General features: G+C 47.3%; 2 protein-coding genes across 2 annotated transcripts in view; one reads left to right on the plus strand and one right to left on the minus strand.

Annotated features, from left to right (window-relative positions):
• Positions 1-9,074, plus strand: part of FAM163B (family with sequence similarity 163 member B) — a 46,423-nt gene extending 37,349 nt beyond the window's left edge. Inside the window, exon 3 of the mRNA XM_070955630.1 lies at positions 6,994-9,074. Within this exon, the coding sequence (XP_070811731.1) occupies positions 6,994-7,380 (387 nt within the window). The 3' untranslated portion in view covers positions 7,381-9,074. The remainder of the gene's footprint in view (positions 1-6,993) is intronic.
• A 3,647-nt stretch (positions 9,075-12,721) lies between these two features.
• The window catches only part of ADAMTSL2 (ADAMTS like 2), a 121,703-nt gene continuing 115,887 nt past the window's right edge, over positions 12,722-18,537 (minus strand). The window contains exons 18-20 of the mRNA XM_070955592.1: positions 14,165-14,309; positions 13,516-13,597; positions 12,722-13,352 (exon numbers count right to left, since the gene is read on the minus strand). Coding sequence (XP_070811693.1) covers positions 13,217-13,352; positions 13,516-13,597; positions 14,165-14,309 — 363 coding nt within the window. The 3' untranslated portion in view covers positions 12,722-13,216. The remainder of the gene's footprint in view (positions 13,353-13,515; positions 13,598-14,164; positions 14,310-18,537) is intronic.

Below are 18,537 nucleotides of genomic sequence, written 5' to 3' on the forward strand. Positions count from 1 at the left end.
TAGATCTGTAAACACCTAGAGGCAAGCAAGGTTATAACCAGAAGCCAACATGGGTTTGTCAAAAACGATGCCAAGCAAATCTTATTTCATTTTTTGACAAAGTGTATAGTAGACATAGTATACTTGGACTTCAATAAGGCATTTGACCAAGTAGGCCACAGCACTACTTCTTGGTAAACTAGAAAAATGTGGGATAGACAGCATCATCACTATTATTGTATTCGTAACTGGTTGACAAACTGCATTTCACTGTGTACAACCTTAATGGAACTACATCTTCATGGAGGGAAGTAAGCAATGGGGTACCCCAAGGCTCTGTTTTAGGCCCAGTACTCTTCAATACTTCATCAAAGATTTAGAAGGAGAATGCATAAAATGTGAAGACAACACCAAGTTGGCAGGAATCGCCAACACCCCAGGAGATAGGCTCAAGATACAGAAGGATCTCAAGAGACTTGAACTTTGGACCCTATCTAATAAAGAGAGAATGTAGAGAAAAGTAAGGTTTTATGCTTAGGCAAGAAAAACCAAATGTACATGAAATCTGGCTCAATAATAGTAACTGTGAGAGAGATCTTGGAGTCCTAGTGGACAATCATTTAAATATGAGCCAGCAGTGTGCTGCAGCTGCCAAAAAAGCCTATAGAATCAAGGTCACATGAAGTGTTAGTACTGCTTTGTAAGGCCTTGGTAAGACCACACTTGGAATTCTGCATCCAGTTTTGGTCAGCACACTATAAAAAGATATAGAGACTCTGGAAAGAAAACAAAGAACAGCAACAAATATGATTAGGGGGCTGGAGGCTAAAACACATGAAGAATGGTTGCAGGAATTGGGTGCATCTAGTCTAGTGAAAAGGAGATCTTGGATAGCAGTGTTCCAATATTTGAGGGGCTGCCACAAAGAAGATGAGGTCAACCTATTCTCCAAAGCACAAGAAGGCAATACATGAAGCAATGGCTGGAAACCAATCAAGGAGAGAAGCAACCTAGAACTAAGGAGAAATTTCATGACAAAACAATTAAGGGCTTGCCTCCAGAAGTTTTGGGTGCTTCATCATGGAAGATGCACGTGCATGCCCGAACCCCCAAAATGCAATGTGCACACGGGCCCTGCACATGCGCCCCGCCTTCTCGGGGCCCCTGCATGTGCTTCGCCCTGCCGTGCGTGTGCAGCAGAGACCCAAAGACCAGCTGGCTGCTGGGAGGTACGGTGGCATGCATGGCAGAGCTGAACTGGGGCGGCAGCTCACGTGCCCACAGAGAGGGTGCTGTGTGACACTTCTGGCACGTGTGCCATAGGTTCACCATCACAGGTATATGGTTTCCTGCTTGAGCAGGGGGCTGGACTAGAAGACCTCCAAGGTCCCTTCCAGTCCCATGATTCTGTGGTCCTATGATCCCCTGCCATTGGCAGGGCCGGTGTGCCAATGGCATAAGGGATAATCATGTCCCTCATTGATGAAAGGAGGGGCTCCCGACCAGACCTGGCTGGACTTCCCAAGAACTGGGAAGGGGCTTTGGACACAGTCTCAGTCTGGAGGTTGTTTAGCGTGCGTTGCTGTTGCGAACCAGTAGTAAAGGTAAGTGGAATCCACCCCTGGCTCCCCTTTATGTGCTCCTCTCCAATGCTCTCAACTGCCCTGAGATGGCCAACAGATTCCAGCTGGAAAACCAAAGGCGAGAGAGCGAGGGAGGGAGACAGATAGAGATAAATAAAAAGCTCTGTCTCTACTGGCTGCACAGTGTGGGGCCTCACGTTGCTCTGATCTGGATCTGAAATGCCTCCAAGAGCCGACAAGGACCCCAAAAGGAGAAGCCTCAGTACAGGAATGGGCATCTAATGGGCATGATTGAAACCTGGTGGGATGGAAGTTGAAAGTGGTCTACAGTGCGTGTGAAAGGAAGGCCTGGCTGAGGAAGAAGGTGGCATGGAGGCTGCAGGCAAGAGTTGTAGCCGAGAGAGGACCTTTAGGGCCTTGGCCTTGAGAGAATCTTAGGGAGGCTGCCAGGCCTGGGAAAAGAGGAGGGGGCCACTGCAGACCAGACCCTGAGCACTCTTCTGGGGTGTGTTATTAAGCAGGCAGTTGGTGAGCAGTTATTTATTTGATTCATTTTTTACATTTTTGAACCAACCATCTCCCTCAGATTTAGAAAGTGTCACACTGCACAGCTTAGTATAAAGAGAGAGTGGTGTTGATTCCTGGCCCTGGCATAATTTGAAATTATACTGTTATATAAAAGTTGTGGGAGTTTCCTCACTAGGGGCTTTCAAGAAGAGACTGGACTGCCATCTGTCAGAAATGGTGTAGGGTCTCCTGCTTGGGCAGGGGGGTTGGGCTAGATGACCTACAAGGTCCCTTCCAACTCTCTTAATTTAATCTACATGTGGAAGGACCTGCCTTGGAGGAGTGAGGAAACAGGCTCTTTGAAGCAGAACTTGGGCACGTCTTTTCTTTTCTTTTCTTTTCTTTTCTTTTCTTTTCTTTTCTTTTCTTTTCTTTTCTTTTCTTTTCTTTTCTTTTCTTTTCTTTTCTTTTCTTTTCTTCTTTTCTTTTCTTTTCTTTTCTTTTCTTTTTTGTAAATTTTTTTTATTTTTTCCACCATAAACATAAAAAAGAAAAATTTTCTCAAGAACGAAGTCTTGGTCCGGTCATAAATGGGTATACTAGTTTAACAAATAAAAACAAATAATTTTAACCTAAATTCCAACATTTTAATTTAAATCTTTCTATTATCTCATCATATATCTTAATCTCCTACTACTAAATCTACTAAAGTAAAACTCATTTTTATATTCAATTATAAATTCAATTATAAATCAAAATTCAATACCGCTCTGTCTAATTTTTTTTTCCATTGCTCCTTTTAACATCAACATTAAACACAAAAACAGTCTAATCTATTAATCTATATATATACCTCACAATTTTATCACCACGAATCTTAATTTCCAAATGTATACAACTCAATTTTTATTTCAATCTATTAATCAAAATTTCTTTCTATTTTTCTCACTTTCTAGACCCAATTCATCTTATTTTGATCTTAAACTTTTACACAGACATCTCAAAATTTTCCATTTCATTTTAATTATTGCCCAACATTTTCTTTTTCACCCCTTATTAATAATTATTCTTCAATGTATTCTCCTCATTTTCCTCCATCACTCCCCCTATTGTTTGGCTGATTTCCAGCATAACATATTTTGGCTGAGTTTTCAGCATATTCTCCTCCATAACTCCAACTATTATTTGGCTGATTTCCAGCATTTTCTCTTATTTTGGCTAATTTCCAGCATGCTTTATTTTGGCTGATTTCCAGTATTCTCCTCCATAGCTCCACCTATTATTTGGCTGATTTCCAGCAGTACTTATTTTAGCTGAGTTTTCAACATATTCTCCTCCATAACTCCAACTATTTATTTGGCTGATTTCCAGCATTTTCTATTGTTTTGGCTGATTTCCAGCATGCTCTGTTTTGGATTGCTGATTAACAGCATTCTCCATAACGCCCACCTATTATTTGGCTGATTTCCAGCATTACATTATTTTGGCTGAATTTTCAGTTTATTCTCCTCCTTAACTCCAACTACTATTCTGCTAATTTATTTTAAAAATTTCTTTTTCAATATGTTTTCTATTAATCCACTGTTTCCAACTATATTCTTCTAGGGTGTATCCCCATCTATTCCTTGATATTAATCATTTCCAACATATGTTAAATTCAATCTCAATTATGACTTCCCTCTGTGTAATTTAGTATATCATCTATAATCATTAACAACTAATCATGATTATCATCCACCACTTTATCAAATTAAAACTAAAACATGTTACATCAAATTATGCTTTTATGAAAATATCACTTTTAGTCACCTTAACTTCCCACTTCTATTTTAATTATTTTTTATTTTTTATTTTCTATCTTTATTTTACCATAAGCACTTCTTGTTTTTATTTAAAGCTCACTTAAACTTTGAACCATTTAAACAATTAAACATTCAAACATTGCTATCTGATTTATCTATTTTGCTTCTTAATTTCCTTATCTGTCCATAAGCATTTCAATTCAAAGTCAATACTTCCACACTTAGAACTCTCCGTACCATCAGTACGCTGACGACACCCAGCTGCATCCACCTCGGACCACCCCAACGATGCCCTTGAAGTGATGTCCCAGTGCCTGGAGGCCATACGGATCTGGATGGGGAGGAACAGGCTCAGGCTCAACCCATCCAAGACTGAGTGGCTGTGGTTTCCGACGTCCCGATATAGTCAGCTGGTGCCATCGCTGACTATTGGGGGCGAATCATTGGCCCCCACGGAAAGGGCTCGCAACTTGGGCGTCCTCCTGGATTCACGGCTGTCTTTAGAAGAGCACTTGACGGCCGTGACCGGGAGGATTTTTCATCAGGTCCGCCTGATCTGCCAGTTGCGTCCCTTTCTAGATCGGGACTCCCTACACACAGTCACTCATGCCCTCGTCACTTCTCGTCTGGACTATTGTAACACTCTCTACATGGGGCTCCCCTTGAGGTGCACTTGGAGGCTCCAACTGGCGCAGAGTGCGGCCGCGCGGGTGGTTATGGGAGCAACATGGAGCTCCCATGTAACACCTCTCCTGCGCGAGCTGCACTGGCTCCCGGTGGTCTTCCGAGTGCGCTTCAAGGTTCTAGTGATCACCTTTAAAACGCTCCATGGCTTAGGACCTGGTTATCTACGGGACCGCCTGCTACCACCAATAGCCTCCCACCGGCCAGTACGCTCCCATAGAGAGGGGCTCCCCCGGGTGCCGTCGGCCAAACAATGTCGACTGGCGGCCCCTAGGGGGAGAGCCTTCTCTGTGGGGGCACCTATGATCTGGAATGAGCTCCCCCCGGAGATACGGAGGATCCCGGATCTGCTCACCTTCCGTCGCGCGCTTAAAACTTTTTTATTTCATCAAGCTGGCCTGGCCTAAATCTTCTCCCCTTTTAAATATAAATTTTAAATACAAATTTTAATCTGTTTTAAATTATGGGGTATTTTAAATTCAGCCAAATTATTTAATTTGTTTTTAATCTATTTTAAATTTTTGTACTTCTGTGTTTTATCTTGTGGCTGTTCACTGCCCTGAGTCCTTCGGGAGAAGGGCAGTATAGAAATTTAATAAAATAAAATAAAATAAAATAAAATAAAATAAAATATTGTATTATAAAATCTGTTTCCAGTAAAATCCATCAGCTTCTCCACTTCCGTTCCTGCACCAGACCTTTTGTTGCTGCGCCAATTAGTTAAAAGTTTATTAGTCATTGTGTTTCCTCTTTCTTTATAAAGCCACTAGAAGACAGAATAGGAATCTCCAAAGTTCAAAAAAACCATAGTTCTTTTCAAAGTAATCCACAATAGGATTCTTTTCAAATAGGTTCTTTTCAGGAAAAAACAAGTTTCCGCAATCAACACTTTCACTTGGTCACAGCTTCAATTGCCATTTTGAAACATTTATGTAGCAGTCCGTGTAATCTCTTTGTCTGGCTTTTAAAGATGGCAAATCCTTAATTATCGCTTTTCTCTTTTCCAAAAGTCAAATCCATTTCAGTTTTAACAGGAAAATTCGAATATCCAGCTCTATTTAGTTAATAAGCAATTCATTCCAATCAATCACCGCCCTGAGTCCTATTCTGGAGAAGGGCGGTATAGAAATTTAAATAAATAAATAAATAAAAATAAATAAAATCAATATTAAAGTAAGATTCTTAAAGGGTCTTTAACTCCTTTACTTATTTTACAAGATCTTCAAGCCCCTCGGATCTTCAGCCACTAGGTAAGGCTAGGGGTCTTATTTGTAAATATCCTTATTCATACGTTGTTTCTCACCTGGGTTGGTGTCACTCTCCCGGCTCCGAAGCACATTGTCCTTTCTTCCTTCCTCCTGCGCGTTGCTTGTCCCGATTTGTCGTGGTCTCGAGGCAGCCAGCATGGCTGCCGTCCCCCGCTGCTGACTTAGAGGGTTGCCTCCGGCCTCCGAGGAACTTGCCTGTTCCTCTTGGCTGCTTCCTCTTTCTCCCCTGTTCCTTCAGGACAGGGTAGGTCCGCAGACCTGTCAGCGGTGGTTTGCCAGTTGGGGTTTTTGCAGGGCTCTTCAGAGCCCCGCTATTTCCCTGACTGCATCCCCGTGACGCCAAACCAGAAGTCGGGCACATCTTTTCTTGATGAATGGTTGGAGGATCATTTGTGCCACAGGATCCTCCATCAAACAGCAGGAAAAAGGAGTAGATGTCCCCTTTTGCAATTGCCCCCCCACCTTGCCTAAAGTCCCCGTTTCTTTGGCTCCTGCTGCACTGCGCAAGGGAGAAGCTGTCCTGTGTTCAGCCCTGGGATGAGTCAGAGACCTTCTCTTTCGCTGACTTAGAAGGTGGCTGAAAAAAACCTATCTATCTAAGGCTTTTGGCACTCTGAATTTTAACTGTCCTGCTGGGGTCCTAACAGAGATCTAAACTTCTCTTTCCTTCTGATTAGCTTGATGGCTTCTCATTTTCAGTTCAGAGTTTTCTGCAGCCACTTTATTTTTGAAGATACTGTCCCTTTTTCTTCTTCTTACTAGAACCTTGCAATTCCACGTTTAGTCTGCTCTTTTCAAAAAAAGGCTCTTAATATTTAATTAGTTGGGAGCAGATCATTTGTTCTCTGTTTTCTAATGTGCTGTGATTCTTTAAAGTGTCTCTGTCATGGTGTCAACATTGTGTGAGAGTGACAATGATTGTGGATTCCTACAAACCAAGCCAGAGTCTGCTTATCCAAGTTGAGCACGCCAAGTTCACACACGGTAGAAACCGTGGTTGGCAAATACCAGTAGCCGAGTTGCCTGTTGCAGCAAGCCCAATCCAAACTGGCTGCCTTCACCGTGTGTGAACCAGCTCCCTGGGAAGGGGTTTCTTGTGAAGGTTGTAGAGAAGCACCTCTTGGCCTGGGGAAGGAGTGGCGGCCCATGCAAATTGTTTCTCTCTTCCAGTATTATTGTTGCAAGAAGGATGAGTCGGAAGAGGACGGCGACGAGCCCGACTTCCCTGTGGATTCACACATTCCCCCCCTGCACTGCAACCGTAACGTGGCTCTGACCAACGGCCCTTCCTTGTACCGCTCCCCCTACAAGAAGCCCTCCCAGTCCCGGACTGGCTGCCCGAGCTGCTCCCAGTATGAGCCTCCAACGTTCTTCCTGCAGGAGCCCGAAGAGGAAGTCCGCAACGGGGGTGACCTGGTCAACTACAAGGCCATCAGCCAAGAAGACCTGGAGTTACCCATCGGCCTGAGCGGTGGTCTCCAGGCCCTCAACCCCAACCGGCTCTCCGCCATGCGTGAAGCCTTCTCCCGCAGCCGCAGCATCAGCACGGATGTCTGACCAGTCTGGCCAAAGAGGCCCCGTCCCCCCCTCGGCTTGCAGGCTTGGCTAAAGGCTGAAGGTAACTTCTGCTTCCCAGCCTCTTCCTCTCTCGTCTTGTATGAATGGGGCCAGGAGCACGGCTGTCTTGGTAGAGATAATCCATTTTCTAACCCCGGTCAAAGGAGCTCTTCCTTTCTTCCTGTAGGTGAGGTTTTTGATACAGGACATCCTTTTGTATGAATATGCAAACTGGTTTGCCACTCTTCAGCCTGCACAAGGTGTGGCCTCTGCTTTCCCCAATGGGTGGGGGTGGGGAAGGAGGCTGGAACTGAGCCAGGGTCAGATGTTTTTGCAAATTGTTTAATGCGAATCCAACTATTTTCCCCTCTTCCCTGCAGTGTCCCCGCCATACATTCAGTCTACTCTATGAAAGCCTTGCACCTGCCCATCCCCTCAAGGGAGGCCCTCCCTTTCCCCTGGTTGCTTTCAAAGAGCTGTTTTGAATGACAGAAGAAACATGCCAGGAATGTGGCCAGGACCCTGTCCACTATGTCCAGCTTAGATCTCAGCTTTAGTTTGGTCCTGACCTGTTTTTTGTTGCTCAGTAAGGGTGGAGGGCTGCCGAGGACCATGAAGATGTTTGGTTGGCATCTGTTGGGGGGGCAGGACTTTACCATGTTTGATCAGTGGTGTTGCCTGCTGTAGGACTTCCTCTATCGCACCTGCAATGAAACTCATCAGTGGTTTTGCCAGCCAAACCAGAGGTGACTCTGCTGTGGTCTAGGCCTCTTGTTCTTTGTCCCGTCCCAGCTTCCAATCTGAGTGTCCAGGAGGCAGACGCAGAGGGACGGTGGGCACAAGGCACTTCTGCGGGCACAGGGGCATTCCTTTTCTTTGGGACAGAAAGGCTGCAGCTTGGAGCTCCTGGCAATAAGATTTAGTGCAGCGATATTCACATTGGCAGCCTGTTAGAGAAGGCAGCTTCCCTCAACCTGCCTCCAGGAAAGTGGGGGTCTGGCTAGATGGGACGTCAGCAGGGAGATGAGACTTAAAAGACAGCAGGACAGACTGCCTTCGGAGGCCACCTGAGATAAAGAAGGCTAGTCCACACCACTCCTCCACCAGGCCTTTGGGTCTGGAGGCAGCAGTGGGATGGAGACTGCCCCACAGTGCCCAGAGGAAAATGGTTCCCCTGTGGGATCTGACCATGTGCTCAGGTAGCTTGTAAAACTGGCACTCACAAGTTAGGTGCTGGGGATGATGGGGATCCGACCTGTGGGAAGAACCCCAGGCTGGGCAACCTATTCAACCTCCTCTGGAGCGGGCACAGGGCATGAGAGCCCAAGAGGCAAAGGGCCATCTGACAAGGAGCAGAAACGGGTGCCAGTTCAGAGACGAGTCAATAGTGTCACTGATCCAGGTGGGCTTTTTCCATTTAATTTGAAATTAATGTTCATGTCTTGCTTTGGCTGCATCCAATAAAATGCATTCATGTTGGTCTTCGGTGATCTGTAACTAGTTGCTGCTTCCAAAAAACTATTTTGTATAATTCTTAAAATTTGTATTGGTTTCAGTGGCACTCTTAAAAAGGCTACAGTTTGTTGCTTATAAGTATGGCTATTTATTTTTCCCCTTTATATATCTTTGAAATAAATTCAAACTATTTCATGAATTTTCATTTACCTTTACTTGTGATAAACATGTATAGGACTTCTGGATTCCGAAAATAAAATAAAAAAACCTTACCTTGACTTGTTATCAAATGAAGTGTTTTTTTACGGTATTTAAGAAAATTATTTAACACCTTTAAGAAAAGTGGGGAGGAGAATGCTCCATCTGTTTTATGGCCCACAAGCATGCGAGGGGACAAAAGGGGAAGCCCTTTTAAAATGGGAATTTAAGAAATGGGGACACCAATTTCTCCTCTTAAAATTTCTGCCTCTCCCCCAACCCTGGCCCTCCCACCCTCTTTGGAATGTGGCGTTGAGATGCCACACTTGCGTTGTCTTAATGCCTTATTTTACTGCACCAAGTCAATGCCTTTTTTTCTTTTTTCCTTGCTTTCCCCCACTATCCACTATGTATTCTTCTTGTATGACATATTATAAATTAATAACACTATGGAAAATAAAAAGGAAAAAAATAATGTAAAAAAGAGACACTACATCTGCTGAGCGTGGAGCCCCTTCATGTAGTATCTCCTCCAGACGGCTTCCTTCTCTTCCTTTTGAATTGAATTGAATACTCTATTTGGCCAAGTGTGATTACACACACAAGCTTTCAGTGTGCATGCAAAACTACATAAAGATACTAATAAGAGGGGGTAGTAAAGAAGGCAACAACAACAACAACAACAATAATAATAATATTAATAATTAATAATTAATAATAATAATAATACAAAAAAAGAAGGTACTTGGTTGATACCTAGGACGCTGGCAGCAACCCGTATCAACCATTAGCACCAGTCAATGGTATTTGTGATGCATTTTTGAATGTTCAGTTGACTGAGTTTCATGTTTAATGAATAAAGTCAATAATAATAATAATAAGTTTCCCCGAAAATAAGTCCTCCCCGAAGGCCAGGGTTCAAAAAAATATAAGACAGGGTCATATAAGACATATGGAACATAAAGTGGAAAAAGCTGTTGAAACCGAGATGGTGAAGATCTTGGGGATTTTTGAATACAGACAGATTGTCATTTGGAACACAACATGCCAGATATCACAGTTGTCAAGGGTCGAATACAATTTATTGATATCGCTGTACCCGGAAACACTAGAGTTGAAGAAAAAGAATTTCAGCCATTAGCACCAGTCAATGGTATTTGTGACACATTTTTAAATGCCAAGTTGATTGAGTTTCATGTTTAATGAATAAAAGGAATAATAATAAATAACATTAAGATTTGCCTATCCCAGGTCCTTGGTAAGGATTCTATAGGTAGACAAAAATGCCAAACCCAGTCTGAACACTGTGATGATCAATAATAATCTATATAAATAAAAATGTAAATGTCCGTTTGTACATAACCGCACATCTCCGAAAGTTCTTCACTGATTGCTTTCAAATTTTGACACAACGTTGCAATCTACTACGGGTGTGTTTTTATATACCTATATTATATACATGTCATACCTGTGACAGGTAAAAACATTGGAAAACATTGAAAGACATTGACATTGAAAAACAGCGCCATCTGCTGGATGTAAAACCAACATGGCAACCTCCCAGCCCTGATTACGCTCAACAGATTTCTGCTCCTTATATTTAGACTCTCCATATTGCTTCCAAGAAACTGCGCATTTGGAAGGCAAAGACGCTCGAGGGCCATATCCTGCCACCAGGCTCGGCAGGTAGGCAGCTGGCTCCCCGCCGGGAAGCCCTCGCAGCCGGCGCTTCCAGGGCTGGGCGGGACCCGCCCAAGCCTGGCTCTGACCTTCCCCTCCCCTGACTGTCCTGTGAACTATCCTCACCCACCGCTGCTGCCCATCCCCCTCGCCAGCCGCTCTCGGGGCTTCCTCCAAAGAACACCTGGCAATGAGGCTGCCTGAGTCCGCCGAGCGGGAACCCTCCGTCCCTCGCCAGGCCCGAATCACGCCTGGCCCAGCGCTACCACGGGCCCCGAGGTCAGAAAGACCAGCCACTAACCGGCGCTATGCGAATCCAGTCGGTGAGCAGGAGATGGAGGCAAGTGAGCCTCGGGGTCACCTTTGACCAGTGCCGCCTTGCATTCCCAGGTGAGTACTCTGGCAGTTCACGGAGCCTACACGAAAATTTCAGCCTCTGGCAGAAAAGGGGCTCTGGGGAGGCTTCGGGGGCCAGAAACGGGCAGGAGGGAGGATGAGAGAGTGACACATACAGAGATACAGAGAGAGAGGGGGGAGAAGGGGGAGAGAGAGACATAGAGATACAGAGAGGGGGAGAGAGAGACACATAGAGAGAGAGGGTGGGAGCGAGAGAGACAGATACGGGGGGAGAGAGAGACAGAGATACAGAAAAAGGGAGAGACACAGAGATACAGGGGGGAAAGAGAGACATAGAGATAGAGATGGAGAGATACAGAGGGGGGAGAGAGACAGATACAGAGAGGGAGGGAGAGAGACAGATACAGGGGGGGGAGAGACAGATACGGGGGGGAGAGAGACATAGATGCAGAGAGAGAGACACAGATACAGAGGGGGGGAGAGAGAGACAGAGATACAGAGGGAGAGTGGGAGAGAGACACAGAGAGAGATACAGAGGGGGGGAGAGAGAGACATAGAGAGATACAAAGAGAGAGGGGGAAACAGAGAGGGAGGATTTTGTGGTTCCCATAGTTTTTTAGCAACTGGTTCTCTGCCCTAATCACTAGCTGGGTAGGCGTGGCTTGGGGGCTGTCATGTGACTGATGAAAGTGAGTGACGTCGAGTTGGCCACACCCACCAAATGTTCGTGGAGAGTTTGGAACTTCAGCCTCGCTCTTTTAGCCCAGTGGAAGCACCAGACTGGGCCACAGCAACGTGTGGCCGGGTACAGCTAGTAGTAATAATAATAATAATAACATAATGTGTAAATATACATAGAGATTAGACAGCATTATAAGAATTAGATGTTCAGCAGAGTGGTGTCATAAGAGAAAACAGCGTCCCTGTGTCTAGTTGTTTTGGCATGCAGTGCCTTAGAGCACCATCCCAAAGGGAGAAGTTGAAATAGTTTATATTCAGGATATGTGGGGTCTGTAGATATTTTCTCAGCCCTCTTTTTGACCAGTGCAGTATACAGGTCCTCAATGGAAGGCAGGTTGGTTGCAATTGTTTTTTCTGCAGTCCTAACTATCCATTGGAGTCTATATCTGTCCTGTTTGGTTGCTGTATTAAACCAGTTCTAGAAATACAAATGAGACTCAACAATTCCTCTGTAGAGCTGGGTCAACAGCTCCTGGGGCTGTCTGAACTTCCTGAGTTGACGCAGGAAGAACATTCCTTGTGTCTTTTTAATGATGGTTCTAATGTTAGGTGTCCATTTCCAGCCCTGGGAGATTATAGAACCCAAAAACTTGAAGGACTCTACTGCTGATACTGTGCTGTCGAATATAATCAGAGGTGGTAGAATAGTTTCCATTTGCCAAAACAAATGGAAAAAAACTTACAGTGATTGAGCTGTCACCATAAATATCAGAAACCTTATTTAAAGTACACTTACAGTACCATTCAACAGTAAAAAGGATAAAGTTTATTATTTTGTAAACAAATACATTAAAAAACAGTCCAGGGCCCTTTTGAGTTATAAAGTGCAGCTATGTTTTACTTATCCTATACAATATGCTGGCATTATGTATTTAAGAGTTCAATTACAAAATAAAACATTTCTGCCAGATGTGCACTTACATGTTATATTTAGTGGACTTTACTATCTGCCCTTCGTTAATTTATATTTACTACTGAGTGAGAATAAAGACAAAGTGCCCAAGCCTGACATGACAGGGCTCTTCTGCTTTTAGTGATTTGATTGCCATTTTAGTATCTAAAGCTGATGCAAAAGTCATTCCCACCAATTCCCACCAAAATGGATGCGAGTCCTCAAATATTTTTCATTGCAACACGTGGGGCAATTATTAACTGCAGAGGTTCAGCATACCTTTTATTTGGTTTTGTGTCTCACTTAAAGCCCCGCCCCAAGCCTTGAGGGGACCATGGGACAGACTCTTAAGGCAGAGAGGTGGAAGGAAAGAGCCAAGGCGGAGGGGGGGCATTCTGACTTGAGCCCAGTCCTGCAACAGGCGACGTGCCAGTAACAGGAAAGCAAAGCCAGCCTGGCAAGCTCTAAACAGATGCAGAGGAGGCAGACGTGAGGGACAACAGGGAGAAGCAGCTAGACGGTCATGGACAAAATCACTCGCGGGAGGACAGTCATGTACAGGTAGATCAAAGGTTTGCTCAGTGAATTAAAAGAAAAATCCAGAATTCTGCAGGCGACGTTGGTGGTCAAGTGGGAGTCCCCTTCGTGGCTGGAGGAAAAGAGAAGTGAGAACCACAAGGTGATGCCTGATGGCGCTAAGCTCTGGTTGCTCCTCCTCATACATGGGACGCCGTTGCTCCCCTTTAGGAATGGGGTACGCGGCAGGATCGGCAGCAGGCCTTGCTGTAGTACCAGTGGCCACAGAGGTTCACCTTAATCGCCAGAGCGCAGTTGGTCCCCGCCTGGTCCTGGCAACTGTCGTCTGTGGGAGGGCCACAAGGTCAGGGAGGTCATCTGAGGCAAGAGGGAGAGCCACGTTGGGCCCCAGTGCCTGCCTCCACCTTGTCAGCCCAAGTGCTGAGCAGCATCAATGATGCCTCAGCAAGAGATGTGGGATGTCCCCCCTTCTGGCTCTCGGTCACCCGCACAGAATAAACCCCATTGTTTTCTTTTGAATGTGGTCTTTGAAGGTGGGGCGGGGCAAAGAACTGGGGGCTTTCCTGAACCTTTGATATGCACCCCCTCAGGGTAAAAGAAGGGTGTCCTCCCTCCCCTCAGGTGACCTGCCATAGCCTCCCCTTAAAACCCCTCCCCACTGCAAATGGCCAGGAAGTCCTTCGGGGGGGGGGGGGAAGGTGGCCAAGGGAAGAACTTCTGGGTCCTCTTCTGGAGAGGGAAGACTCATCAGATGGTTCGTGTGGAAGGTTGTGGTGTGGTCAGATCAGCATAAGGACCAGGACAGAGACAGAAACTGGGTTTCCCAGCGCTGGGGCTCCAACACTGCCGGGCATGGCTCACTTGTGGCACTTAAGCTATCCCAGCGCCCCCCCCCCCTCCAATCTGCCAGGCATCCCAGCTAACCTGGTGGCTCTGTTGGGCAAGGATGGAGGTCACAGGTCTGCTTCACAACTGGTTTCAAGAGTGGGTCACACCCACGGACAAGATCCTTCCCTTGGTAACACTTGACATCCCGCATCCGCACGCCAATTCCGCAGGTTTTTGTGCACTGGGAGGTAGGAACAAAAGCTCTTTTGGCAAACTTATGACAACCAGAACCATTCAAAAGGAGCTCCAGCCTTTCATAAAATAGGGTTGGGGGCGACGGAGGGGCATCCCTCCATTGCATTGATATCTATCCCCCCCCTCCTCTCCCCCCTTCCCGGGCACTGCATATGTTATGAAACGGGCTTACCAGCTGCCCTTGAAATTGAAGGGGTTCTCCTCTCCTTCCCCCCCTTCCCTTTCCCTCTTTTCCCCTCTATCGGAACTATTACTCGAATATGATCTGCGAGTATACGACTATGCCAGAGACTATTTCCATCTCTCTCCCTGGACTGATTGGCCGACTGATAGACTGATAGCTTTTGACTCTCCGACTGTGGTTAGTCAACAAGGCAATATCTGAGGGGGACGTTATTACATCTTGACTGTACTACTGGGAGGAATACTCCGTTTCGATCTAAGGTCATTTGTAGGCAGCTCGTCGTGTGAGGGCGAGTTGGATGTTACTCCTATTGAACTGTATCTGTCAGGACCCTTCCTGCTGTCGTGAGAGGACAGTGGAAGTACCAGTATGCTTCATTGAACTATACCTGTATTTTACATCTTTTGTGAGACCCCTGTTTATGCTCCATGCCTCCATCGTTAACACCTGGAGATGTATATGACATTGGACCTGCTTGCGCTGCGAGATTCCCCCCTCTCGCAGATGTGGCCCTCTTCCCTATCGAGGGCCTACCTCAAGGATGGGTTTTGGGACCCGGAGAGGTGGCATGTGAAAACTAGGGGGTTGAGGGATCTTTTACTCAAATTTTTAGTTAAATTTTTAAGGGGTTCTAGGGAGGGAGAGGGTTTGATTGGAATGTGGGTTGTGGGCATGGGGGATAGCCCACTAAGGGGAAGGGCGGGCCTGGCAAGAAAGCACGGCATGGGAGGTGGGGATCCCGGTGTCGAGGGGGGAGTCAGAGTTTGTCCGGATAGTGCTTTGAACATCACTACCATAAGTGGGAGGGGTAGATATGGTGGGAGCAGGCCATATCGAGTTAGGGGAGTGCACACCCGCTGTTTACGAGCGGTGGTGCGCTCCGGCCCCCAAGGCTTCACCCGTTCCCCAGGTTGCACAGACCCTCAGGGCCCGGCCCTCCGGCTGATGCTGTGCAATGCCAGGTCCGTAGTAAATAAAGCCCCCCTCATCTGTGACTTAAATGGTGAGGGGGGAGCGGACCTGGCAGGTATTACGGAGACCTGGTTGGGCCAGGAGAGTGGGGGTTCCCCTCGTGGAAATGTGCCCGCCAGGTTTCCTTGCATTCCATCGGCCGAGGTCACAGGGCAGGGGCGGGGGAGTAGCGGTTATTATTAAAGAAGGTCTGAGACCAAGGGAGGCCACTGTTCATCAGACGACCGGCTGTGAGTCCCTCCTTGTGAAGTGGGGTCATGGGGTTCAGATGGGCTTGCTGATCACGTACCTGGCTCCCTGCCACATGGCAGCAGCCCTGCCCGAGCTCCTCGACATTATCGCTGCGGTGGCGGTTGATACCCCCAGACTTATGGTCATAGGGGATTTCAACCTGCCATCTGTAGGTGAGACGTCGGAGGTGGCTCGGGAGTTCATGGCTTCCATGACAGCTATGGACCTGACCCAGTTAATTCATGGCCCTACCCACACAGGGGGAAACACGTTGGACCTGATTTTTGTCTCTGGACTGTGGTTGAGTGATCTTGAGATAGGGGATATAGTCACCGAACCCTTGTCATGGTCGGATCACTCTCTCCTTCGCCTTGACCTTCGAACCGCTATACCCTGTCGCAGGGAGGCGGAGCTGGTAAGATGGTTCCGCCCCAGGCGCCTGATGGAACCTGATAGATTCCAGATGGAGCTTGGGCCATTTCCTGAGGCTCTGGCACATGCCTCGACTAGGGACCTAGTGGCCGCCTGGGATAGGGCGGCCGCTGGAGCTCTGGATCGGGTCGTGCCTTTGCGGCCTCTGACCTGGCGCCAATCTCACCTAGCTCCTTGGTTCACTGAGGAGCTGAGGGAGATGAAGCACCGGAAAAGACACCTAGAGAGTAGTTGGAGGGCCAGTCTTTCTGAATCCGACTGGACACTGGTAAGATCTCATATTAAGAATTACCTAGTGACAATAAAAGCAGCAAAATGTACATATTTTGCTGCTCTTACTGCATCATCAGATAATCGCCCGGCCGCTCTGTTTAGGGTGACCCCCTCCCTGCTCCACCAGGAAGCGTGGGAGGACCCCTTGGAGGGTAGAGCCGAGGATTTTGTTCAATATCTGTATGACAAAACCACTCAGATTCTGGACTCCAACTGGGTAGTTCCAGGGGGGTTGACTGAGGCAGGTCTTGAGAATGTTATCTGGGATGAGTTTGATCCTGTGACCCCTGATGGTGTGGACAGGATTCTGGGTGGACTGAACGCGACCACATGTTTATTGGACCCGTGCCCCTCCTGGTTAGTGCTGGCTTCCTGGGAGGTGACGCGAGGCTGGCTCCAGGGGATTATAAATGCTTCGTTGGGTGAGGGTGACTTCCCCGCCGCCTTGAAAGAGGCGGTGGTGAGGCCTCTCCTCAAGAAGCCTTCCCTGGACCCGGCAGTGTTGGCTAATTATCGTCTGGTCTCCAACCTTCGTTTTGTTGCAAAGGTTGTTGAGAGTGTGGTTGCGCGACAGTTCCCCCAGTACCTGGATGAAATGACGTATCTGGATCCAGGCCTGGGTACAGCACGGAAACGGCATTGGTCGCATTGGTTGATGATCTCTGGAGGGCTCGGGACAGGGGTTGCTCTTCTGTCCTGGTCCTATTAGACCTCTCAGCAGCTTTTGATACCATCGACCATGGTATCATGCTACACTGGTTGGAAGAGTTAGGGGTGGGGGGCACTGTATTACGGTGGTTCTCCTCCTTTCTCTCCGACTGGTTGCAGTCTGTGTTGGCAGGGGGGCAGAGGTCAACCTCGAGGCCCCTCATATGTGGGGTGCCACAAGGGTCGGTCCTCTCGCCCCTTTTGTTCAACATTTATGTAAAGCCGCTGGGCGAGATCATCCGTGGTTTTGGGGTGAAGTACCATCAGTACGCTGATGACACCCAGCTGTACATCTCCACCTCGGACCACCCCAACGATGCCCTTGAAGTGATGTCCCGGTGTCTGGAGGCTGTGCGGATCTGGATGGGGAGGAACAGGCTCAGGCTCAACCCATCCAAGACCGAGTGGCTGTGGTTTCCGACATCCTGATATAGTCAGTTGACGCCATCGCTGACTATTGGGGGCGAATCGCTGGCCCCCATGGAGAGGGCTCGCAACTTGGGCGTCCTCCTGGATTCACGGCTGTCTTTAGAAGAGCACTTGACGGCTGTGACCGGGAGGATTTTTCATCAGGTTTGCCTGATTCGCCAGTTGTGTCCCTTTCTGGATCAGGACTCCCTACACACAGTCACTCATGCCCTCGTCACTGCAATGCCTGGACTACCGCAATGCTCTCTACATGGGGCTCCCCTTGAGAAGCACCCAGAGGCTCCAACTGGCGCAGAGTGCAGCCGCGCGGGTGGTTATGGGAGCAACATGGCGCTCCCATGTGACACCTCTCCTGCGCGAGCTGCACTGGCTCCCGGTGGTCTTCCGGGTGCGCTTCAAGGTTTTGGTTACCACTTTTAGGGCGCTCCATGGCTTAGGACCTGGTTATTTACGGGACCGCCTACTACCACAAGCAGCCTCCCACCGGCCGGTACGCTCTCATAGAGAGGGGCTCCTCCAGGTGCCATCAGCTAAACAATGTCGACTGGCAGCCCCCAGGGGGAGGGCCTTCTCTGAGGGCCTGTGGGCCTTCTCACTATCTGGAACGAGCTCCCCCCAGAGATACGGAGGATCCCGGATCTACGCACTTTCCGCCGTGCTCTTAAGATTCTTCTATTCCAGCAAGTCGGCCTGGCCTAATTTTCTCCCCTGTTTTAAAATCCTTTTAAATCAAAATTTTAATCTGTTTTAAATTATTGGGATTTTTTAATTGTCTCGGGCTAAATTATTTAATCTGGTTTTAATTATATCTTTTAACTTTTGTATCTATGTATTTTATTTTGTGCCAAGGAGAGGAGGAGGAGGGGGAGGAGGGGGAGGAGGAGGAGGAGAAGGAAACTAGTAGTTTTGCAGCTGTTTTAAATACACTGCAGGTGAGCCAACATCACCTCTCCTGAGTTCTTGGCTGCAGTCGATAGGCTGCTGC

The sequence above is a fragment of the Pituophis catenifer genome, unplaced genomic scaffold (genome assembly GCF_029215685.1).
Source record: "Pituophis catenifer annectens isolate HBS135680 unplaced genomic scaffold, rPitCat1.0.hap2 SCAF_17, whole genome shotgun sequence".
NCBI lineage: Eukaryota > Metazoa > Chordata > Lepidosauria > Squamata > Colubridae > Pituophis > Pituophis catenifer.